Source organism: Podarcis raffonei, chromosome 1, assembly GCF_027172205.1.
Source record: "Podarcis raffonei isolate rPodRaf1 chromosome 1, rPodRaf1.pri, whole genome shotgun sequence".
In the NCBI taxonomy this organism is placed as follows: domain Eukaryota; kingdom Metazoa; phylum Chordata; class Lepidosauria; order Squamata; family Lacertidae; genus Podarcis; species Podarcis raffonei.
The window spans coordinates 7,654,291-7,678,800 of NC_070602.1; the positions used below are offsets into that span (position 1 = coordinate 7,654,291).

General features: G+C 45.0%; 1 protein-coding gene across 8 annotated transcripts in view; it reads left to right on the forward strand.

The window, feature by feature from the left end:
* KIAA0586 (KIAA0586 ortholog) overlaps nucleotides 1–24,510 on the forward strand; it is a 71,652-nt gene that overhangs the window by 26,213 nt on the left and 20,929 nt on the right. For all 8 annotated transcript variants that reach the window (XM_053394249.1, XM_053394758.1, XM_053394429.1 and 5 more), the window contains exons 19-31: nucleotides 2,924–3,111; nucleotides 3,888–3,971; nucleotides 4,762–4,845; nucleotides 8,649–8,833; nucleotides 9,284–9,402; nucleotides 11,543–11,733; nucleotides 12,798–12,954; nucleotides 14,051–14,282; nucleotides 16,387–16,628; nucleotides 18,538–18,614; nucleotides 19,859–19,993; nucleotides 20,162–20,333; nucleotides 23,113–23,237. In XM_053394249.1, coding sequence (XP_053250224.1) covers nucleotides 2,924–3,111; nucleotides 3,888–3,971; nucleotides 4,762–4,845; nucleotides 8,649–8,833; nucleotides 9,284–9,402; nucleotides 11,543–11,733; nucleotides 12,798–12,954; nucleotides 14,051–14,282; nucleotides 16,387–16,628; nucleotides 18,538–18,614; nucleotides 19,859–19,993; nucleotides 20,162–20,333; nucleotides 23,113–23,237 — 1,991 coding nt within the window. The remainder of the gene's footprint in view (nucleotides 1–2,923; nucleotides 3,112–3,887; nucleotides 3,972–4,761; nucleotides 4,846–8,648; nucleotides 8,834–9,283; nucleotides 9,403–11,542; nucleotides 11,734–12,797; nucleotides 12,955–14,050; nucleotides 14,283–16,386; nucleotides 16,629–18,537; nucleotides 18,615–19,858; nucleotides 19,994–20,161; nucleotides 20,334–23,112; nucleotides 23,238–24,510) is intronic.

A 24,510-nucleotide genomic window follows, 5' to 3' on the forward strand; every position in this document is an offset into this window, starting at 1 on the left:
TCCCATTTTAGTTCTGCCACCTATGAATTCTATACGTGTGTGTGTGTGTGTGAGAGAGAGAGAGAGAGAGAGAGAGATGTGTGTTGCACAGAGGCACTTCCTTCAGTCTTTCCTGAATCTCCTGCTTTTGGGCTTCACCAGAGCACCCCACATTCTAGCATTAATAGGAGACAGAAAACATTTTTTCCCTTATGCTGTTCATAGTATGTTGCCTTCCTCACCCTTTTCGTAAATTAAAGAGGCCAGTCATTTGCGTGTGTGTTCTGCATATGATTACTTGGTTATGATGCATCAGTGGGTTCTTTTTACTCCAGATCTTGTATCTTAGCCTCCCCCAAGCCGATGCCTTCCAGATGTTTCAGACTACAGTCATACCTCGGGTTACAGCCGCTTCAGATTGCGGACCACCAAAACCCAGAAGTACTGGAACGGGTTACTTCCGTGTTTCAGCGGCCGTGCATGCGCAGAAGCATCGAATTGCAACCTGTGCGTGTTCAGACACGCCGCTGCAGGTTGCGAACGCTGCGGGTTGCAAACATGCATCCCGCACGGATCACGTTTGCAACCCGAGCATCCACTGTACAGCTCTCGCCAGCTTCCACAAGCATGGCCATGGGGAGTGGGGCTGATGGGAGTTGTAGCCCAAAGCACCAGCTTTGGTGAAGACTGTTGCAGCCATTCCTAGTTAGGAGTCTTGCTCCATCACTCTGATAATTTTGGTTAAACTCTTTCTGCACCCTTTTCAACTCCAGTGTCTTCTCTCTCTTTTTTTGAGATGCAGAGACCATATTCCAAATGTAACTGCATCATAGGTTTGTCTGAGGCTATTACAGTACTATTGCTATTTTCAACTCCTTTTCCTCATAATTTCTATCATGGATTTTTCCTCCCCACCACCTTTTGTGGGGGGCGGCGAAATGCTGTAAAAACAGATGTTATCGCCAAACTTTCCATCTTAATCTTAAGATCTCTTCCCTGGTCAGTTGCTTCCAATTCAGATTTCATCAGGGTATATATGAACTTGTTACCTTCATTTGAGGCTGTTTCACTGGGATGTGTGTACATACAGATATGGAGTCCCCGCCCCCTATGTAACTTTTATTATTTTCACTGTAGTTATTTTTACCATCCCTAGATGTCACTGTAGTAAAGAAATTCTCACAAAACAGTGGGGAAGTTTGATATTCAGGCTCGTGCTTTTAGGAGAAATCAGGTCTAGGAAAACTGCAGCAGGTTTGAAGCCTGTTAAACTGTTTGTGAAAGAATAGTAGACCCAGTCCTGAACATGCTTGGTTCGGTAAATCACGCTTAAGGCGCAGTACCAGGATGTTATTTAGTACCTCCAGGGTTCAGAGACAGTTGCAGGGCAGCATGGGTGAGAGAGTGCTGTTGCGCTCAGGTCCTGATTTTTGGCTTCCCACAAAGTTGCTCAGGGAAATGAGCCTTCAGTCTGATCCTGCAGGGCTCTTCTTAGGTTCTAAAGTCAAACTATAGCTGGTTCACCCTTTTTCCTAGTGTATAGGCATGCTTGGATAGCTCAGTTGCTTAGAGTGTGGTGCTGACAATGCAAAGGTTGCAGGTTTGATCCCCCATATGGGAGAGCTGCATATTCCTGCATTGCAGGAGGTTAGATCCCTTCCAACTCTACAATTCTACGATTCTACACTGGTACCTCTGGTTGCGAACAGGATCCGTTCCGGAGCCCCATTCACAACATGAGCAGAACGCAACCTGCGACTGTGCGGGTGGCGATTCGCCGCTTCTGCGCATGCATGTGACGTCATTTTGAGCGTCTGCGCATGAGCAAGTGGCGAAACCTGGAAGTAACCCTTTCCGGTACTTCCGGGTTGCCATGGGACGCAACCTGAAAAGACGTAACCTGAACTGAACGTAACAAGAGGTATGACTGTATATGCAGTGGTCTGAGAGAGGGAGTCTCTGATTCCTTTTGTATGCTTCCCCCCACATCCTGTGCCTATATTTTTATTTATAAAAAATGGTTGTACAGTGGACCCTCCGGATATGAACTTAATTTGTTCCAACGGTCCGTACGTACCCCGAAAAGTCCACATCTAGAGGCACCGCTTCTGCATGCGCAGCGCAATGGAGCACTTCTGCACATGCATGCACGGCAAAACCTGGAAGTATACACTTCCGGGTTTGCCGCGTTCGCAACCCAAAAGTTACGTTACCCGAAGGTAACGTAACTCAAGGGTCCACTGTATTCTGAAACTTCATTTTTAAAAAACCAAAGCAGTTTATAGTAATTACATACATATAGTACACAATAAAAACCACATGAATATTTAAGATTACATATCATCATCTAACTGTTACAGGAAATGTCTGGCAGCACAGAAATGTTTTCAGCAAATGTTGAAAGGTTAAGACAGAAAGTGCCTGCCAAATCTCTGTTGGCAAGGCATTTCACAGGACAGGGCTGACAACGCTACTGTCTCGTTTTTGTGTCAGTGTTAAGTGAGCCCCACCAACTGGGGATGACCGCAGTGCTCCTACAGATGATATAAGAGATCAAGCTGGAACATAAGGGTTCAGATCGTGGTTCAGGGCTTTGCAAATAAATACAAGGATATTGAGCTTGGCTCTGTAGTAAATGAGCAGGCGGCCCGTAAAACTTCACACATTTTTTCCAAGGCTACATGCATATGTGTGTGTGATCTTTATGACAGAAATGAGGAAAGTAACAGGTTGGGTAGGTGTTACAGGCAGTTTACTGTTGGTCTGGTATGAAATACAGCATTGCAGTTACTAGAAGGGTGTGTATTTGGATGTCTATGTCTGGCTGGCTGGATTTATAGATCATTACACATGTTCAGTTTTCTCTTTTGTTTATAATTTGCGTCCTGGCTCAGGATTTGTTAAAGGTGGTTCTCTCCTTCCTTTTGTTTTGCACTTACATTAGGTCAAAAACAAATCAACAGCATCTCTTCTCAGCCTACAGGAATAAGCATAGGCGAATTTCACCCTCTTACTGTGACATCCTCTGTTCCTCCTGCTCCCCTGAAACCACAGCCAAAGGCAAAGAAGCCCAACATTGGCATAATAGAGATGAAATCGGAGAAAAAAGACCCTCCCAAACTGACTGTCCAGGTATGGAACAAGAAGGGCAAGAGCTGCCTTTATGAATTTAACCCTGATCCTCCTCCATCTTCTGTGTCTGGTTACTTCAGCATTGAGATCTGTTTTATTTCGTGGTCAGAAAAATGTGTGTTTGTATAGATTGTGGGTTTTTGTTTAAATCAGAGCTTAAAAGTCAGCGGCTTATGAGGTTCAAAGGGCCAAGCAGAACCTCAGGTGCACCTTTTAAAGTAACTGCTGGGAGCTTGTTGGTTTCCTGACAATCCAGTTTGCAACTCGAAGGCTCTAGTCCTCATGACTGCAAACTGAAACTGGTACAGCAGGCATAGGCTACACAGTTCCCATCTTTCCCCACCATTCACCATGGTGGTTGGTTGGGACTGATGAGAGTTGGAAGTCCCGCAACAAAGGGGGGGAGCTCAGGTTCCCCAGCCTTGTGCTAGGGGGTCAGCAACTTAAATAAGAATATTGGAATATGTACTACTTCCACACACCCAGTAGTTTGGCTCCATCCTTTTCTTTAAAAAAATAGGTTAAAGCAGTAATGATGATGATGATGGTGATAATTATTTTTTTATTATTTATACCCTGCCCATCTGGCTGGGTTTCCCCAGAATCTGATGAAGGGCAGTCCAGAAACTGAGTAAATAATAAATCAGGTGAATGCCACAGGCTGAGCATTTCATGGCATAGAGAGGACAAAGACTGCATCGGAAGCTTGGTTCATGTCCTCCTGATACTTCAGAAGATGGGAAACTACATTGAATCTGTGGGCTTTTACTTTCCAGGTGCTGCCTAATGTTGACATTGACAGTATTTCAAGCGACAGCACCAGCGTCAACCAGATTTCCTTTCCAAAGGAGGTGATACAGGTATTTGAATTCACCCTTGCTAGTTTCTGATACATAAATATACCAGTTTATTATCACAGGAAACAGGTCTGGAATGGCTGCTGTTGAGAACATTTAGCATCGAATGGCCGCTTCACATGCGGCAAATTTCTTGCGAAGCGAGCACTGCCCCAAGACAGTTCCTCACACGGCTGCTTTGCTTGGAAGCTGAGAAACCAGGAATAAGGATAGCACAGTAAATGTTGTAACTGGCTAAATTTGAAGGATAGCACAGTAAATTTTGTAGCTGGCTAAACTTGAAGAACTTGGTTTATATTTTGTGGGCACCTATGCAAGGCACTTTGTCATTTGGTTCTTTTTTATATGCCGACACTCCTCTCACTGCCAGTCCCTCAGAACATACTTTGATGAAGGCTTGATTGGAAGTCTCTAAAGTCAATATTAAGTCCCATTGGCTGTTGGGATGGGAGAACTCTATAGAGGAAGGGCAGGATGCAAACTTGATTGCCATCTCTTGTTCCAACATTCAATCCTGCATGACCAAGAAAGGCTTGATTCTTAGTGGTTGGGGTCTCCAGTGCTGGGGAAAGCAGGCTTGTCTCCCACCCCGGTGGTGACTCCAAATGCACCTCTCCTCTTGCACCCATTCATATTTATATTGGTGGGTGGGTGGATGGTGACTGGTGCCAAGATACAAGCCTCCCCACTCTACTTTCCTGCTCTCTTTCAGTGTCGCAAGAAGGTCGTTGTGGCTTTTTGCATTCTTTTCCTCTACTAAATCTCAAGGTTCACTTAATCTGTATTTTTTTAGGCTACTGCAGAAAGCAGTCTGTCCCAGGACGAAGAACTGAAACTTCCTGGTGCCGACTTCATCGATGTTACTGGTGTCAGTCAGGTGGGTTTTCCAATAGCTTCTCACTTTGCAGGGGAGAAAATGTGATATTTATTTTTTAAGAGTCACCATTGTTACCCGCTGGAAATTTTTCTTAGTAAGCTGATTTGATAAATGTTTAATTCACTAACATGAAAATTACTTCTAAAGAAACAATCAGCCCTCATTTATAGCAGCCGGTGGCAATGCTCCTATTGATTTCTGTCCTGCTTCTTTGGAGTTTCACCTCAAATCTTCTTTGTATAGCTTCCCTCTTATTGTAAAAGCCTGCCGCTCCGTGTAAACTGCTGCTAAGGCTGAGGCGGGAACAAGGAAATTAGAGGCCAAGGAGACTTTGACAAAAGGTATTGTGCAACCAAATCCACAGGATTTGCACAGCAAGACCAAACTCTGCTTGTACCAGGCAGCTTGCAACCACCATACTTAATTTTGCACCACATGGAGCTTAAAAGCATCGCAGAAAACCACAGAGTAGTTGGAAATCCAGCAATTCGTGCATCTGGAGATCTTTTTGAGGGGCTGGAATGGAAGAGGAAGCCCCCAAGCATGGCATAGACTCCTCCACTTTCTGTTTGCTATCAAGGGTGAAAAGAGAGAGTAAAGAAGGCTACCAATGCTGAGCACAATCCAATCCCTGATTTTTCCTTCTCTCTTGGCTGCTTTTTCACAGCCCCTTGTTATTATTGTTGTTGTTTAGTCGTGTCCGACTCTTCGTGACCCCATGGACCAGAGCACGCCAGGCACTCCTGTCTTCCAGTGTGGTGTAGTGGTTAAGAGCGGTAGTCTCGTAATCTGGGGAACCGGGTTCGCGTCTCCGCTCCTCCACATGCAGCTGCTGGGTGACCTTGGGCTAGTCACACTTCTCTGAAGTCTCAGCCCCACTCACCTCACAGAGTGTTTGTTGTGGGGGAGGAAGGGAAAAGAGAATGTTAGCCGCTTTGAGACTCCTTAAAGGGAGTGAAAGGCGGGATATCAAATCCAAATTATTCTTCTTCTTCTTCTTCTTCTTCTTCTTCTTCTTCTTCTTCTTCTTCTTCTTCTTCTTCCACTGCCTCCCGCAGTTTGGTCAGACTCATGCTGGTAGCTTCGAGAACACTGTCCCACCATCTTGTCCTCTGTCGTCCCCTTCTCCTTGTGCCCTCCATCTTTCCCAGCATCAGGGTCTTTTCCAGGGAGTCTTCTCTTCTCATGAGGTGGCCAAAGTATTGGAGCCTCAGCTTCAGGATCTGTCCTTCCAGTGAGCACTCAGGGCTGATTTCCTTCAGAATGGAGAGGTTTGATCTTCTTGCAGTCCATGGGGCTCTCAAGAGTCTCCTCCAGCACCATAATTCAAAAGCATCAATTCTTCAGTGACCAGCCTTCTTTAGGGTCCAGCTCTCACTTCCATCCATCACTTCTGGGAAAACCATAACTTTAACTAAACAGACCTTTGTCGACAAGGTGATGTAAGCATCACTAATCACAATCCTGTGAATGTCCTAACTTCTGTGCACCATTGAATTTCCATGTTCCTTTCCCCAAAATATGTTCCCTGAGTTAAGATTTAGAGAAGTGCATTGGCTAGTGAGATTCTGGGCCACCTATTAATGAAACTGTTTCTGTAATCCTGCTATTCATAAATGCAAAAAGCTATCTTAATTGTATTTCATAGATTCATAGAGTTGGAAGGAACCCCAAGGGTCATCTAGTCCACCCCCTGCAATGCAGGAATCTCAGCTACAGCATCCATGACAGATGCTGTCTATCCAACCTCATTGTGTATCATCCAATTGGCCATCCAATTTCACTTTGTATCATCATTGTCGTGACAACAGTTTCAGCAATGCACAATTGGAGATTAGCTTTGGATAACTGCAGTGTTGAATTATTGCAGTTTGCTTTTTTTCATTTATTTTCTTAATTGGGAAGGAGATGTAATATTTCCTACTCTTTTACCTAAGCTGCAGCTGTGTCAGAAGCCAGAACGCTTCTCATTTGAGATGCTTCCTTTCTTTTTTAATAAGTAAAGTGAATCCTCCTGGTCATTTATTTCCAGCTTGTGCTTATGAAGCAGCAATAAAAGACACCAGGATCGTCTCTCTTTTTTTTAGATGTGAGCAAGAGGCGGGGGGTTTTTCCTGCCCCTTATCCTTTTTCCCATTTTCTCAGACGTTGCTTTCATCCTGCATCCTTGGAAGTCTTGGCCTAATGTTCGACCACAAAAACATTCCAACTCTAGCACATGTTTGGCTTGGGTTTGCCTAAACGATGAGCCTGAAGATGTGGAAGGATTAACTTTAATCTGAAAGCATATAAATACTTGAAGGGAGAAATACTTGAGACATCAGAAGAAAAGCCTCATAACAGCTTTGTTGAGAGCACATGCACACAAAGGAAATACCCACAAAGTGTTTGGCAGAATACTCACTTTTTATTTATGAAAAATATATAAACTAAGGGTAGTAGCCCTCTGTGTTATTTTTTCAGTTCTTCACTGACAGTTTCATTGAAACAGAAACACAAACGAAACCTATGGGGAGAAATGCTGTCCAGTAGTTGGATATTGGGTAGAATTTGCTGTCAGAATGAAAGATAACTATGAATACCATTGTTCCAGTGGGGAGAAAATGTTTGCCAGTACATACACTTCAGGTTACAGACTCCGCTAACCCAGAAATAGTACCTCGGGTTAAGAACTTTGCTTCAGGATGAGAACAGAAATTGTGCAGCGGCAGCAGGAGGCCCCATTAGCTAAAGTGGTGTTTCAGGTTAAAAACAGTTTCAGGTTAAGAACAGACCTCCAGAACGAATTAAGTTCTTAACCGAGGTACCACTGTACTTATGTCTGTGAATACACACACACACACACACACACACAAATACTGTACACACTTTTTTAGAACTTGAACATTCACATGCAACATAAATTTTAATGTGCAGAAAACAATTTGTTGCAGAAATCCAGGTGAGTTGCAGGGTGTGCACCAACACAGCATATGAATAGATGCTTTCTCTAGAAGCAACGCTTGAGATGGCAGAACTTGGTCAAGGCCAGTGGAAGTTCTGCTTCTGACATGGAATAATTTGTGACCTGGAGCAAGTTGCCCGCCATCTCAATTTTTCATCTGCAAAATGGGGCTGCTAAGAAACCCTACCTTGCAGGGCTTGTGAATGCAGAGGTAGTATAAAAACATTACCTGCTGTGAGCTTGAGGGATAGGGCAGGCTCTGCATCAAGATAAAGGACGAAAAAAAGAATAAAAGTAAACGAAGCATAGTTAGAACAGAAAATTTGGATAGAAATATTTGTCAGTGATTCAGAGAACCACATGCCTGGTTTTCTGTGCCCAGGAGGACTTGGTTCCTTGATTTTGCTTGTGGTGGTGGTTGGTTTTGGTGAACAGGAGTATTAAAAGCCAGGCGGTAACCACTTTTTTTGAAATGAGTATTTTCAAAGAGTTTCTAAGGTGCTTTTAGCTTTCAAGGGGCTTCTGGTCAAAGGTTGAAGTCAAAAATTCTTCTGGCCCTGCCTAAAGAACCTTTATGGATCTTGGAATCTGGTTCTAAAAAATTGCCGTCAGTGCTACTTAGAGAGTCCCCAGACCCACTCAGCTGCCTACAATGTTGTGGTTGTGCCTTGCTATGCAGAATAAGTCCGTATGCCATTTTTTGAAATTTGCATAACTTCTTCTGAAACACAGCATTGTTGCCAACATTTCTGAATGTCGAGCGTGCTGGACCCTGAACTCAATGAAATTGATTGCTAATGGAGGTGTACTGAAATACTGCCTGGCTGCGCAGTGTTAAATTAGCCTTTGTTGTCATTAGGACGAAGGAGACGATGATGTCCCGGAATTCTCCGAGCCGGTCCTACATTTCAACAGACAAGGAGACACCGCTTCTCCAAAATACAGTGGCCCTCCTTTTCCACCTGCTGCTCCTCAGCCCACAGCAGACATTCTGGATGAGATCATAGAAAAACGGGAGACCCTGGAAAACAAGCTGGTTGGCTGGTGAGTTCCCAGAGCAGGCGTTGTTCAATGGTGATGCGCTGATGGAATGTCATTAGCTCTATAGGACCATCCATGTGTGTGGCGTTTTACAGAGCAACCTGTGCAAAACAGATCCTTGCTCTTAGAAATTCATGGTCTTGCATTTGGGCTGTGAAGGCCGTGATGGAGGGAGGAATGGGTGAACCCCGTTACACGCACTTGGCCTTGGTTTTTGTTAGCCACACAACGTAAGGGATTAAGCTGGTGTCCCCCACAATCCATTCAGATGTTGTTGACCTGCAACTCCCATCGGCTGCAGCAGGGCCAGCCCTTCCATTAGGCAGAGGGAGGTGGCTGCCTCATTTGGATGCTGGGAGCCTGCAGGCCAAGGCTTCTAACTCTGCTCTTCTGTATTTGGAATAAAAAGCGTAAAGACAGGTGCATTAAATATAGAAATCATTATTCCACCAGGGTGGAGCAGGAAGTAATGGCACGAATCATCAGTGGGATGTTTCCACCCCAGAAAGAGGCAGTGCCCAACATAAGCTCATCAGAGAGCGAGGACAACCAAGATGTATCCTCAGACATCGGTAAGCAAAAGCTGCAATATTTCTCTCTCTTTGTCGCTTCCCCAACCCCCGATGGAGGGAAGTATTTACAGAAAGTGGACTGATCCAAGGAAAATGAATGTTCTTCATAGCCTGATTTGAGATTAGAGCCTTGCTTTGGTTTAGCTCAACCGAGAAAGGTGTTTAAAGACACTTGCTCAAGCCGGGTCAAAAAAATAACCCACAGAGTTCTCGACCTTAACACTCCCTCCCCTTTTTTAGGTTTCAAGTAATTACCCTACCCTACCCCTTAGATAAACTCAATGCAGCAAAGTATTCTTATTATGTATAATAATGTAAGAATACCAGCGGGAATTGTAGGGTCCACTGAACATGTGCTCTGTGCTTGGAGTTTGCTTTCAGGAACACAGCAGCGTGGTGTTGGTTCATATTGTTCCAGCACTAACAGAACTCCACTGGCTGACATATACCATATTTTTCGCTCTATAGAATGCACTTTTTCCCCTCCAAAAGTTAAGGGGAAATGTTTGTGCGTCCTATGGAGCGAATGCAGGCTCCTTGGCTTCAGCAATAGCAACGCGAAGCCTCCGAAGCGCAGAGGGAACACTCCCTCCGCGCTCCGGAGGCTTCGCGTTGCTTTCGCTGAAGCCTGGAGAGCGAGAGGGGTCGGTGCGCACCCACCCCTCTCGCTCTCCAGGCTTCAGGGATAGCCGCCTGAAGCCTTCGGAGCGCAGCACGAGTTCCCGCTGTGCTCTGCAGGCTTCGGGTTCCTTTCACTGAAGCCGGGAGAGCAAGACTCTCCTGGCTTCAGCAGAGAGGGAGAGCTGCGCAGCGCCCCTTCAGCCAAGCGGGAGGAGAAATGGAAGGGGCTCTGCTTCTCCTGCCACTTCGCTGAAGGGGCGCTGAACAGAGAGGGGGAGAATTTTTTCCCCTTGTTCTCCCCCTGTAAAACAAGGTGCATCCTATGGTCTGGTACGTCCTAAAAAATACGGGAGTTAGTTTCCTGGTCAGATTCAGAATGCTGCTGGTGGGCCTCCAAAGGCCCTCTTTGGCCTAGGTAGACCAGCATATCTCTTGGTAGTGAACTAGGCATTGTGAGTGAGTTAAAGGTAAGGTACCCCTGCCCATACGGGCCAGTCTTGACAGACTCTAGGGTTGTGCGCTCATCTCACTCTAGAGGCCGGGAGCCAGCGCTGTCCGCAGACACTTCCGGGTCACGTGGCCAGCGTGACAAGCTGCATCTGGTGAGCCAGCGCAGCACACGGAACGCCGTTTACCTTCCCGCTAGTAAGCGGTCCCTATTTATCTACTTGCACCCGGGGGTGCTTTCGAACTGCTAGGTTGGCAGGCGCTGGGACCGAGCGACGGGAGCGCACCCCGCTGTGGGGATTTGAACAGCCGACCTTTCGATCAGCAAGTCCTAGGCGCTGAGGCTTTAACCCACAGCGCCACCCACGTCCCTGTGAGTGAGTTAGGCATTGTATAAAGAAGTACTTCCTGATTTTAGAAAAGAATGCACTGCCAATCAATTTCAGTGGGTGACCACCACGTTCAAGTATTATAGAAGAGGAAGAATAACTTCCTTCTCTCTATCCATATCATACATGATTTTGCCTTATCTTGAAGTAGCATACTTTTTAAAGAAAAGGAAGTTTTTCTGCATGCCAGGAATCTGAAAATCAAGGCCTGCTTTTGCCACACAAGCACGTCACCTTGGATCCAAATGTCACTCTAGCACAAACAGAAAAATACACTTAAAATTTATGCAGAGGGTCTTGATTTCTGTCTGCTCCACCCCCTGACCGTGTGGATCCATTTTTCAAGCAGAATATAAAATGGAAGAATGGGATAAAGAGGTGTGGGATATAGCTATTAATGATAACTTAACATGTGCCTTTAAGGTAAGATGGGGGATACGCAGGAGAAACCATTTTGAGGAGCTATGGAAGGTGTTTGTAGAATTTATACTGTTAAAACGGAAAGGGGTCAAACCATCACAAGCTATGTTGAAATTTTGGGAGGTTGGATAGCTACACTGGAATGGTCTTAGTGGTGGGGTGCCCATTTTTATTATTACTTATTTATGATTATTACTTTGTCAAAAAAAATAGTATACAAGCCTTAATATTTGGTTCTTGCCTGTGTTCTGGTTTATCTTTAGTTGAAGCAGCAGGTACCGGGGGGTTTCAGCTGTTTGTCGACGCTGGTCTCCCAGTGGATTCGGACATTATTAGACATTTTGTGAATGAAGCTCTTGCTGAGACAGTTGCCGTCATGCTGGGTGACAGCGAAAGCCAGCAGGCAGCCTCTGCTGCTGTTGTTCCTCAAACCACAACACCCTTACCAGAAAAGGTGACTTGTTTCTTTTTGTTTGGGATTTGTGATTAGGAATTGGAAATTTATTTATTTATTTGTAATAATTGGATGGTATTCAACTAAGTTTTATTCAGAATAGACTGATTCAAATTAATGGACCCAAGTCAAGTTCATTCATTTCAGTGGGTCTACTCTTGAGTAAAACTTAGCTGAATACCACCCTTGGCATTTTGCTTCTTGCAGCATGTAAACAACAGTGACAAAAAGTTTGAAATAAGAGGCTTTCTGGTCTTCCTGACCCTATTTGGCAAAGATGGTGTGCAACTTCTGAATCTGTTGCCAGCACTGAAATGAGCCTGGAAGTTACATCTCCTGACCTGGACACTGCAGTTTTCTTTTGGCTGGGAACTAAGCGAGGCAGAAATATACTCTGCACATTCCCAGAGTCACTCTTTGCATTACTGGTGTGTGCTCCAGAGCCAAGGTGCACACTTCCTATGTCAGACAGTGACTTCAGCAACAAGTTTGGCCATTTGTTTGACCAGAAGAAATTGTTGTCTGGGCAAGTGGACTTGCTGCAAGGTGGGTCTATAGACAACCGGTTGACAACTAAATTGCTAAATATAGGGCCCTCGGTGCACTGTTGTTTAAAACCCAGAATTTCAGACTGAAAAATTCCTGAAAAAAATAAATAGCATTCACCCAGAATCAGCCCAGACTGAAAATACTTGGCACAGCTTGAGGCTGACCCATACACATTCTGCATGTAGCCCAATACCATTTATGCTCCGTTTGTGTTTTGATTCTAAAGGGTAAGCTTTTATTAACCATAAGAATAAGCACATGTCCTTTATTTATTGCTTGTGGGTTTTCTTGAGATTCAGAAACATTTGCAAGCTAGACTAAGTCCAATCAATATTCCATCTCACTTCCCCTTGAACTGTGCTCTCACTGTCGCAGAAATCCTACGTCCTGTAAGCTTTGAATTCCTGGCTCTTTCTCTCCCAGTCAGATTTGATTATTTAAAATAAGGTGGAGGGAATATTTTCTAACAGCTTTACTACTTTCTTTCAATTGCCTTTGTGTGTTTTTTTTTCCAGGAAACAATACTGTCCACTCCACTAGCCACACCTGAAGCCACACCTCCTCCATCCCCCCCTCCTCCAAAAGAACAGTCTCCAGTAAAAACCCCAGAGTCCTCTCTGTCTGTAGCTGAAATTGATGGAGATACTGATCTGAGGCAGCTAACAGCAGCAGGTATCAAAACAGGTTATCAGAGTAGAAAAGTTGCTAAATTAATTACACTCATCAGCTTTGTTTTCAAGCATGGTGTATTTTAATTTTCCAGAAAGAGCTTTCTTGATTGATTGGCATATTGGGAGTTGTGTTGTCATCACCCCACCCTCCAAAACAACAACACAAGCCTCTTCTGCTATGAACTATCAAAATTATTCTAGTAATTCTTCTGTGTATCTAGGTTTGGGGAAGGGATCAATCATAGAATAATAGAATTGTAGAATCATTGAATCTTAGAGTCAGAAAATGTTCAGCCCACATTTTACCAGCTTGCTCTCGAGAATATCATGGAGGACATTGTCAAAAGCCTTACTGAAATCGAGATACATCATGTCCACAGCATTTCTCTGATCCACCAAGTTTGTAATTCCATCAAAAACAGAAATCAGATTTGGCATACTTTGGAACCACACTCTGGGAACTTTCAGAACTTCAAAGCAATCGGGAATAGAAACAGAAAGCAATTAGTCTGGACTACTGCAATGCACTCTACGTGGGGCTACCTTTGAAAGGTGACTCGGAAACTGCAGTTAATCCAGAATGCGGCAGCTAGACTGGTGACTGGGAGTGGCCGCTGAGCCCATATAACACCAGTCCTGAAAGATCTTCATTGGCTCCTAGTACGTTTCCGAGCACAATTCAAAGTGTTGGTGCTGACCTTTAAAGCCCTAAAGGGAACCAGACAGAGGGCCTTCTCGGTAGTGGCACCCGCCCTGTGGAACGCCCTCCCAGCAGATATCAAGGCAATAAACAACTATTTTACTTTTAAAAGACAACTGAAGGCAGCCCTGTTTAGGGAAGTTTTTTATGTCTGATGCTGTATTGTTTTTTAATATTTGGTTGGAAGCCGCCCAAAGTGGCGGGGTATAAATAAATTATTATTATTATTATTATTATTATTATTATTATTATTATTAATTTGTTATTGACCAGTCTGGACTGTCAAGTGTATATTTGCTCCATGCAGCAAGCAGAATGTTTGCAGGGAAAAGTCATACATTCTTTTGCTGCAGCAACATAGCTTGGCTTGGCATTTCTTTATCCCTTCTTTTTGTAGGATCCAAGGCTGGAGCCGCCATCAGCCCAGTGGCTACCCCTGCGGTCACCCCTGTGGCTTCACCGCCCAGAGTAGCCACGCCGAGCCCTCCTGTATCCGAGCATGTCCCAGGCAGAGGAGTGGTGGAAAGGCAGACGCCTCCGAACCCCTGGGGAGATGCAGAGCTTCCTCTGGAAGAAGAGAAGCCCAGCCTGCAGAGTGAAGAAGAAGGGAGCTATCGCCCCGCAGCTCTGTGAGTCGTGTAACACTCGACAAAAAATCACCTCCTAATCTTCCTCTTACAAGCTTCTTAGCTGCAGCAATAAAGAGAAGTATTGATTTATTACTAATATTTATATTCAACTTAATATGCAAAATCCCGTAGTGGTTTACATAAAACACAATAAGATTGCTAAAAAAGAAAAATCTATGACTACAACATTTTAACACTCCTGGAGCCATCGTTCTGCCTGGACACTGAGATCCAGCGCCAAGGGCCTTCTGGCGGTTCCCTCCCTGCGAGAAGCCAAGTTACAGGGAACCAGGCAGAGGGCCTTCTCGGTAGTGGCACCCACCCTGTGGAACGCCCTCCCATCAGATGTCAAAGAGAACAACAACTATCAGACTTTCAGAAGACATCTGAAGGCAGCCCTATTTAGGGAAGCTTTTAATGTTTGATGTATTAGAGGATTTTAATATTTTTTTGGAAGCCGCCCAGAGTGGCTGGGGAAGACCAGCCAGATGGGCGGGGTACAAATAATAAATTATTATTATTATTATTATTATTATTACTGTCAACTTCCAGACACTCTTGTTTCCCCTGGCTTTGGGTTGATTAACAACATAAGAAGAGCTTGCCGGATGAGACCAATGGCCTATCTCGTCCAGCATCCTGTTCTCCCAATGGCCAGCCAGATCCCAGCTGGGAACTCGCAAACAGGACCTGATCTGCTAGTGATACCCAGCAACTGGCATTCAGAGGCCTTTTTGTGGTGCACACCTGGGCAGTTTAGGTTCTATCCTTTTTACCACTGTGTTTGCTTATAAATGTTTGTCAGCCTTGTGCGTTTTATGGCTCTAGAAGTCCTCTTTTGAGTCGCCTTTTTGTGGAAAGTTGATGAACAAATGCTACTATTATTAATATTAAATTCTTATATAAAAATGAAACGTATCAGTAAAAAAGAGAGTCTATCAAGAAACATTCAGTGAAATATTGGTACGTAATTAAACAGTGATTCACCCATAAAGCACTGTGAGGCTAGCTAGCTAGGTTTTTTGCCAAGGAAGGAGTTGTCCTCTTGGCACTATTACCTGAAGTGGGCGTGGTGAGTAGTTGTTATTTAGAGGGAACAGGTATGGTTGGCAAGGAAGCAGAAGAGAGAGCTGAGATGAATTGCCCCGATCCAGCCAGAGTGTCTGTGGGTTGTGCATTATTTTATTGACTGTTGATTATGTTTCGATGCATCCAAGGAAATGGGGGCAATTCGCAGGCCCCCACTGGCCGGTAGCCGGGCGATCTCCGGTCCTTGGAAGAGCATCAGACAGCAACTGGCAGCTCCGACCTGGTGGAACGCTCTGTCACAAGAGACTAGGGCCCTGCGGGACTTGACATCTTTCCACAGGGCCTGCAAGACAGAGCTGTTCCGCCAGGCCTTTGGCCAGGGCACAGCCTGACTCCCTCCCTCGGCAATCTTCGCGGAGCTCTGGCCCAATGGTGGCCAGTGGCTTGAATTTAATTAATTTTATAATGAATGATTTTAGAGTGTTGTTTGTGTTGTACTTTTGTATTGTTTTATTGTTGTTAGCCGCCCTGAGCCCGGCTTCGGCTGGGGAGGGCGGGATATAAATAAAATTTATTATTATTATTATTAATTATTATTATTATTATTATTATTATTATTATTATTCAGAACTCTTCAGAAGCTGGAGCACACTCTAATCAGCAGAGTAATTAACTCTTCGCAACGGAAGGGCAGACAGAGGCATATGTAAAGCATATTTACAAGCAGTTTATTCAGCATAGATCAAGACAAAGAAAACATGTCAGCTCTCCTTCATGTCTAAGAGCAAGAAGCATAAGGCAAAAGCTATACACAAATGGAAGTTCCCAGCAAACTGTGCTGGAATGTAAACCAACATGCGACATACAACAGCTCCACACATCTGTTTAGGTGGAACGGAACATCAATATCCTAACAAATTACCCTTTAATGTCACCCAAACAAGTGTGATCATAAAAAAACACCATTTTGTGGACAAGTAAAATTAAAGACCGAAAAGACATTTTTGACAAACTGGCGAAGGTTTAAGCAATGTTAGTAATGTGTGGCATTATTATTATTATTTGTCATTTTTAGCATAATGTCTGTGGCCAAACACGAAGAGCCGGACACTTTGGTCTTGCCAGCTCCTGAGCCAACTGAGCCCCACGAACCGCCCCTGCAGGAGCCCAGGGCTCCATCCCCTTCTGTGCACACCCCCAGTTCTGGCCTTTCCACAGAGGAGAGCAGTCTGACCGCCACGGAGACTGAGACTGCGGGAAGGCCGATCTCAGAAGGAGAAATTCTGTACAGTTATGGACAGCTGCTGGCGGCAAAAGGTGAGGCTATTTCCAGCTCTTTGTCTTTCTTTAGCATTTTGTTTTTGATTTTCTAATTGTTCCAAGACCGAATACATCCCCTCTTAATAGTGTGAGAGCTCCGAGGGTGACCTTGCAAGATTTATGGAACATGTGGAAGGGCCCATAGCTCAGTGGCAGGGAATCTGATTTGCTTGCAGAAATGTCCCATGTTTTGTCCTCTTCCAAAGAGTTCAAACAATGCTGAGTTAGGCGCATCATTGGTCTGATTTGGGAGCCAGCACTTTCCTTTGTGGGACGCGGGTGGCGCTGTCGGTTAAACCACAGAGCCTAGGACTTGCCGATCAGAAGGTCGGCGGTTCGAATCCCAGTGACGGGGTGAGCTCCCGTTGCTCAGTCCCTGCTCCTGCCAACCTAGCAGTTGGAAAGCATGTCAAAGTGCAAGTAGATAAATAGGTACCGCTCCAGCGGGAAGGTAAACGGCGTTTCCGTGCGCTCCTCTGGTTTCGCCAGAAGCGGCTTAGTCCTGCTGGCCACATGACCCGGAAAAACTGTCTGTGGACAAACGTCAGCTCCCTCGGCCAGTAAAGTGAGATGAGCGCCGCTACCCCAGAGTAGGCCACGACTGGACCTAATGGTCAGGGGTCCCTTTACCTTACTACAAGGGAGAGGAAGCCTATCTTGTTTAAATGTTCCCCTGCTTTAAATTAATTAAACTCTTTCAGCTTGGCAAAACAAAGCATTATCTTTTTGCAATGGGGATGCATGATTTCTTCCCTTACACCACAACACTGACTATTTCAGAGCTGGAGCAAAACAGTTTGCCTTGTTTGCCATCAGTGACACTCTCATGCCACTAGGCCTGGGCAATATATCAATTTATCGCCCAGGACCGGTATGAGGAGCTGACCGGGATGTTAGCTTCACTCAGTGGTATATCGCTGGTGAAACCGTCAGGGCTCCTGGGTCCCTCTCCTAGCAGCGTCTGCTGGAGGGAGTCAAGAGCGGTAGCGGTTCCACTCAGCGATATATTGCTAGTGTAGAACCACCATCCCACTCTGCCCTCATACGACACACAGAGAGAAAGCCAATAGCAGCTTGTTCCTCCCTCTTTAAACTGTCCAACTGAGGAGTGTGCAGCTGCTCTTGCCTCAGTCGAGCAGTTAGAGGAGCCCCCAGTCCATGGGCGGCAGTGTGGGGGCTCCGTGAAACTGCCCAGGTGAGGGGAGCGTGATTGCCGTTCCCCATAGTGAGTACTTACAGGAACCCTGATGCTCTGCTCACTCGTACACGAGCGGCAAGAGCGCTGGGGCTGTCTCATCTGGGAGGAATATATTAAAAAAATTGTCCAGCAGCACCTTAGAGACCAACTAAGTTTGTTCTTGGTGTAAGCTTTCATTCCCTCCCCTCAGCTGAGTGGCACAAACAAGGTGCATTGTCCCAGCCCGTGAGCCTGGGTGAAGCTGTCTCACCTCTTGAGGTGAGAGCTGGGGCAGTTTCACCCGATGTCTTGCAGGCAGAGACCAATGCATCTTGTTTTTTTCAAAACCGCAGTATATCGCCAAACCGCGATGTTTGGCTGACGATACACCACCATGTTTAAAAACCGCTGTCGCCCAGCCCTTCATGCCTCCAGATCTGATTGGCTGTGTAATGCTGTGGTGTCATTGCATTTACGGTGTGACCTCACCCGAAGGAAAGCAGAGAAGTTGTGGGGTGGAAGAACTGCACCGTGGCCTGAAAATAAATGCAGGAGGGGGAAAGGTAGGGAGAACCTCCCCCACTACCACCTGAAAGCTTGGAACCCTCTGTGCCAAAACTTGTTTCAGTCCTTGTTTTTAACCTCCTATTTCGTTATTTTGCAAGTGGAATGGATTTGTGTGTCTGCCTACCGTGTGTAAGTGCATGTTTGTTATGTTTTTCCTTCCAGCTTTTGCAGAAGGAGGACTGTCTCTTCCAAATCTAAGTGACAGTATGACTAGCACTCTTCATGATGCCCATGAGATGGTAATGAAATCATTTAACTAGACACTGCCAAAATTGATGGGGTCTTCAGGGTGGTGGCAACAGAAAACTGGGTGCCCCCCAGGTAGCCACCTCTAACTGGTCCAGATAGACAAATGGGCCGGTTTGGTCAGAGGCAGTGGCTGAGTTTTGTGCATATCACTAAGCCAAACCAAAGCTAAGAGTGAATGGATGAGTGAGTTTGTTGGTACTCCCATCAAATAATCATCATCATCTTCATCATCAAAAAACACACCTCCTCTGCTCCTCCCATTGTCTTGTTCTGGCTTGCTGCTCATGGGTTGATGAGAGACCAACCATGAACTCAGGTTCAAACATAATTCTCTCTTCTAAGTATTGCAGCGGCAGCAAGACAGGAGCCGGGGAGGCAGAGTCGCTGCATTCACACAGTCGCCACTCAAAGTGGATTAGACATAGAGGAGCAAACAGTGATCACTGAAACACAAACTGCCACAATTAAAAACAATGGCACAAAGAGCAACACAATGAATCAACAGGGTCAAAAACTTGCTTAGAAAGGTGAATTGCTGGTGAAACACAAAATAAAGATAGAGGCGATTCAACATCTTGGAGCGGGGAGTTTTGCAGACGGGGGCACCACAGAAGAACAGATGTTTCCTAAATGTTATATAATTACTCATCTCCTTAACATCTGACGGGAGGGCGTTCCACAGGGTGGCACCACTACCGAGAAGGCCCTCTACCTGGTTCCTTGTAGCTTCACTTCTCACAATGAGGGAACTGCCAGAAGGCCCTTGATGCTGGACCTCAGCGTCTGGGCTGAACGATGGGGGGTGGAAACACTCCTTCAGGATTTTTGTACATCACCTTGGACTATATGTGGAACACTAATGATGATGATGATGATGATGATTGTAGCAGCACAAAGTGTGTTGGTGGCCCTATGCACTAAGCTGCTGTGTCACTGAAAGAGTCTCCCAAGGCTTCAGAAGAGTGACTGACCTCAGTAATGAATGCTTTTACAGTCAAACCTCGGTTGTTGAACTGAACCATTCGGCTTCCGAAATGTTCGACAACCAAGGTGTAGCTTCCGATTGGTTGCAAGAGCTTCCTGCACTCAAGCGGAAGTCACGTCGGACGTTCGGGTTCCCAAAAACATTCGAAAACCGCAGCATTTACTTACGGGTTTTCAGAGTTTGGGAGCCGAGGTTTGACTATGTTTTATGCATTTATTTTTTTAAAGTATGCCATTGTTCATCTTTCAGGATTTTGATCCTCCAAGCGAAGGACAAGTGTTACACAGACCTCACAGAGGATACCACAAGGACCCGGTCCTCGCCCTTTTCTCAAGACTAAACCAAGCACCACTTGCTTCCCAGGAAGAGATCTGTCGGAGTGAGGTATGTTCATTTCTCAAAATAGAACAGATCACACCTGTGATCCCATGCTCCACTCTGTGTGGGGTGTTTGTTAGAGTGGGTGGGGTGTGGGGTGTCTGGATGATTGCTAGAAGGATGGAATATTGCCCCCCCCTTCCCTCACCTCTGTTTCTCTCCCTTTTACTCCAGAACACAAGTGACAGTGCTGGGGAACTGAGCGAGGGGCAGCGGCCGAAGCTGACGGAATCTGCAGAAACCATCCTGATGGGACGTGGCGTTTACATGGACCAGCCAAGCAGACGGGTTTCTAAAAAGCCACCTCAGCGCGCAACATCTCCGGGACAATATGACAGGGTTGCAGGTGCAAGTTTAAAAATATTTTTTCTCTCGGTGTTTCCTAAATAGAGTACAGAATTTGCTTGAAAACGTCTCCGGCTACTGATTAGCTGTGTAATGCATATCTCCTCTCAGTCCCTTCTTTTCCAGGCTAAATGTGCCCAACTCTTTCAACCACTCCTCATAAGGCTTGCTTTCCAGACCCTTGATCATCTTGGTTTCCCTCCTCAGTGCATGTTCCAGCTTGTCAACATCTTTCTTAAATTGTTGTGCCACAAACTGGACACAGTATTCCAAGTGTGGTCTTACTAAGGCAGAATGGAGTGGTGCTATTACTTCCCTTGAGCTGGACACTATACTTCTGTTGATGCAGCCTAGAATAGCGCTAGCATTTTTTGCTTCTGCATCACACTGTTGACTCATGTTAAGCTTGTGGTCCACCAAGACCCCTCGATCCTTTTCGCAAGTACTGCTAGTAAACCAGGTGTCCCCCATCTTATACAGTGGTACCTCGGGTTACATAGGCTTCAGGTTACAGACTCCGCTAACCTAGAAATAGTGCTTCAGGTTAAGAGCTTTGCTTCAGGATGAGAACAGAAATCGTGCTCCGGCGGCATGGCAGCAGCAGGAGGCCCCATTAGCTAAAGTGGTGCTTCAGGTTAAGAACAGTTTCAGGTTAAGAACAGACCTCCAGAACGAATTAAGTACTTAACCTGAGGTACCACTGTATTTATACATCTGATTCTTCCTAAGTGCAGAACCTTACATTTGTCTCTATTGAAATGCATTTTGTTAGTTTGTGCCCAGTTCTTCAATCTGTTTTGAATCCCAATTCTTTCTTCTGTGGCATTAGCTACCCCTCCAAGTTTGGTGTCATCTGCAAATTTGATGAGTATCCCCTCAATTCCTTTGTCCATATCATTTATAAAGACGTTGAACAACAATGGGCCCAGGACAGAACCCTGTGGCACCCCACTTTTCACGTTTTTCCAGGATAGCTGATTGTCTGGCTATATATAAAGCACCTTCCTGTGTTGATCTCTTTGTTAACCACTTCCAGAAAACAACCTGGTAGGAAACTCTACTCCATGAGTAGAGTTTTTATTTTGCAAAAGTCGAAAAAAACACAGCTCAGTTAGAATAGCGCATTCAACACAGAAGAGTCGTTTCCAGGAAAAACTAAAATTCTTGGTAATTATTTTTTGAATGGCTGCCACTTTTGAGGCTAATTCCTTTTTTAAAAATTATATGTATAAAGTGCCGCATGAGACTATGCATCAATCCATCAACAGTTATGGTTAAGTGCTGTTTTTTATTTCAGTCTTGTTCCTGTGTTATAATTTAGAAGTTTAACAATCAAATAGCCCATTACATCACCTTCTTATAAAATATTACATATTTCCAGAGTCTGACCTTGTGTATGCATTGAAGAAATACACATTATGCTAATCTTTCTGCTTAAAAGTGGGGGTTCGGTATCGATATTTGAGGGGGGGGGAATAATCACGTGACAACTGATACAGTACAGCATTCCAGGGATCATGGCCTATAACATGTCTTCAGTCTTGTGAGCTGCCTTCGCTTTGTATGTCATAAATTCAGTGAGTGGTTCCAAGAGTTTATGAGCTGGTCATGTCTGCTTGAGCTGCCAAGTGATAATTGTGGCGCTATCAACATTTCCAGTATAAATCAGTGTTTTCTGTAGCTAATGGCTTAGCTATAAAAAATTCAGCTCTGAGTTGAAGTGCAGTCGGCTCAGTGCTGTTGATGTTGAGGTTATACTGTTCCTTTCAGAGAGTCTGCAAATGTGTTGTGGATCTTGCAGCAAATTAATCTGTTTTTAATTAGAGTGTGCTGGGTTATTTTGCTCGTTCACATAATAAAATGACTTTCTCTTTGTGCTGCAAACCTTTATAATGTACCTATCTGCTTGGAAGGCTCATAAATTCATGTGCTTGGATTCTTAGGAGCTCTGAGGTTGTGCATTAATGTCTGCTCTGCTTAAAAATAAATTATTCCACAAAGTCAGCCTGGGCCAGCTGATGCAACAGGGCTAGTCTCTTAACCATGTGATTGAATGCTGCATCCCCCTGTCTCCAACACAAATTCCCCCTAAGCTGTGATTCAGCAATACATCAGCACCAGCATCAACCACAGTTTTGAGCTAGATGGATTCCTTACTTAACCAGGACTCTTAAGCTAACTGGATTAAAGCCACTAGTTCAAAATCTTTAGTCAAGCAGGGAACCTGGTTGGTACCAGCGTTAACCACAGTTATAGCAAACGTAACACTCCCATCTCCAGTTAAAAGATTGGCCTCATTTTGTCTGTGCCAACCCTCTTCAAAAACATTCACTGTGGTTTTCTTTTTTCCAATGTGCAAAAATTTCAAAAGGGTGATATTAAAGAGATTTATGGCTAAAACCTTTTTGTGATGCCAATGAGAACAAGCTGAGGATTTCTCAGTTTCAAAGCTTTCTCAGGCTCTTGGCAAAGTCCACGCTGCAGTTGTTCCAGAAAAAATCACCAGTACTCACGCAGAGAAGTACAAAGAGCCCCCTACTTTTTGACATGGGAGTTGTGCTCAGAGTATGATGAGTAGGCAAGAGAATTGCTTTTTTTCTTTTGAGGGTAGCCTACAAATGAGTCTAAATAGCACCTTCTCAGCCAAGAGAATCCCAGGTGCATGGAAAGATGGCGGTCCCTCTCGCTTTGATTCATTAGGGTTGTTTTTGGAGTAATGTATTATTTTGTTTTTAATTTTAGTTTTGCTATGTGCTTTAAATCTGCTTTAAATCTCTCAGGAGAAGTTATTGGAGGCGCTGCTGCTACTTGTGGGCCAATGACCATGGCTGAGCTGGAGCGACCAGTTTCTCCAACAGCACAGGGAGATAGCAATTTGGCACCGCGCTTGGATGGCACATCCCAGGTAATGCATCTTTAGTAGACCAGGACAGTAAACCTGCAACTTGCACGCATCTAAATGGCATGGACAAAAAAAGTTAAAAGGGGCAGAAAGGTTGCGGAGTTCGAGGAAAAAATTGAGGCAATCCCACCTACCCTTGAACCTTGTATAGTTTTGACTATACATTACTTTGTCTTTATGCGCAATCCACGGAACATAACCCCCATGTAAGTTGCAGGCTTACTGTACCTCAATAAGTTGTGGGTTTGTGTGTGCATTTTTGCAAACAAAAGACCTAGACTGTTTGGATTGTGTTAATGTCACCCAACGTAAGGCAGGGCTGCCTTCAGTTGTTCTTTATTAGTTTTCCTATTTATTAGTCATTAGTTTTCCTTTGAGGGACGCGGGTGGCGCTGTGAGTTAAACCACAGAGCCTAGGACTTGCCGATCAGAAGGTCGGCGGTTTGAATCCCCGCAACAGGGTGAGCTCCCGTTGCTCGGTCCCTGCTCCTGCCAAACTAGCAGTTCGAAAGCACATCAAAGTGCAGGTAGATAAATAGATACCGCTCTGGCGGGAGGGTAAATGGTGTTTCCATGTGCTGCTCTGGTTCGCCAGAAGTGGCTTAGTCATGCTGGCCACATCTCGCTTTACTGGCCAAGGGAGCTGGCGTACAGCTTCTGGGTGACGTGGCCAGCATGACTAAGCCGCTTTTGGCGAACCAGAGCAGCGCACGGAAATGCCGTTTACCTTCCTGCCGTTGTGGTACCTATTTATCTACTTGCACTTTGATGTGCTTTCAAACTGCTAGGTTGGCAGGAGCAGGGACCGAGCAGCAGGAGCTCACCCCGTCGCGGGGATTCGAACCACCAACCTTCTGATCGGCAAATCCTAGTCTCTGTGGTTTAACCCACAGCGCCACCTGCGTCCCTCCCACTTTTCCTTAGGATGTCCCTATTGGAGAAATGTTGGAGGATATGCCATACTCCTGAGCCATCTGAAGGCAAGACTGTATAGGGAAGGTTTTTTTTAATTTTTAATGCGTAATTATGTTTTTATATTTGTTGGAAGCTGCCCAGAGTGGCTGGGGCAACCCAGTAAGGTGTGCGGGGTTGTAAATGGTAAAATTATCGTTCTAGAATGGGATGTCCCTGTTTTCATCGGAGAAATGTTGGAGGGTATGGAACGGTGCCTGCCTTCTTGTTGAATTAAGTCCACAGCATCAGTGCCTTCCTCTGTGCCAGCTATCACATTTGACAACCATGGACAATCACATTTAATCAGCTCAATTTTACTTCT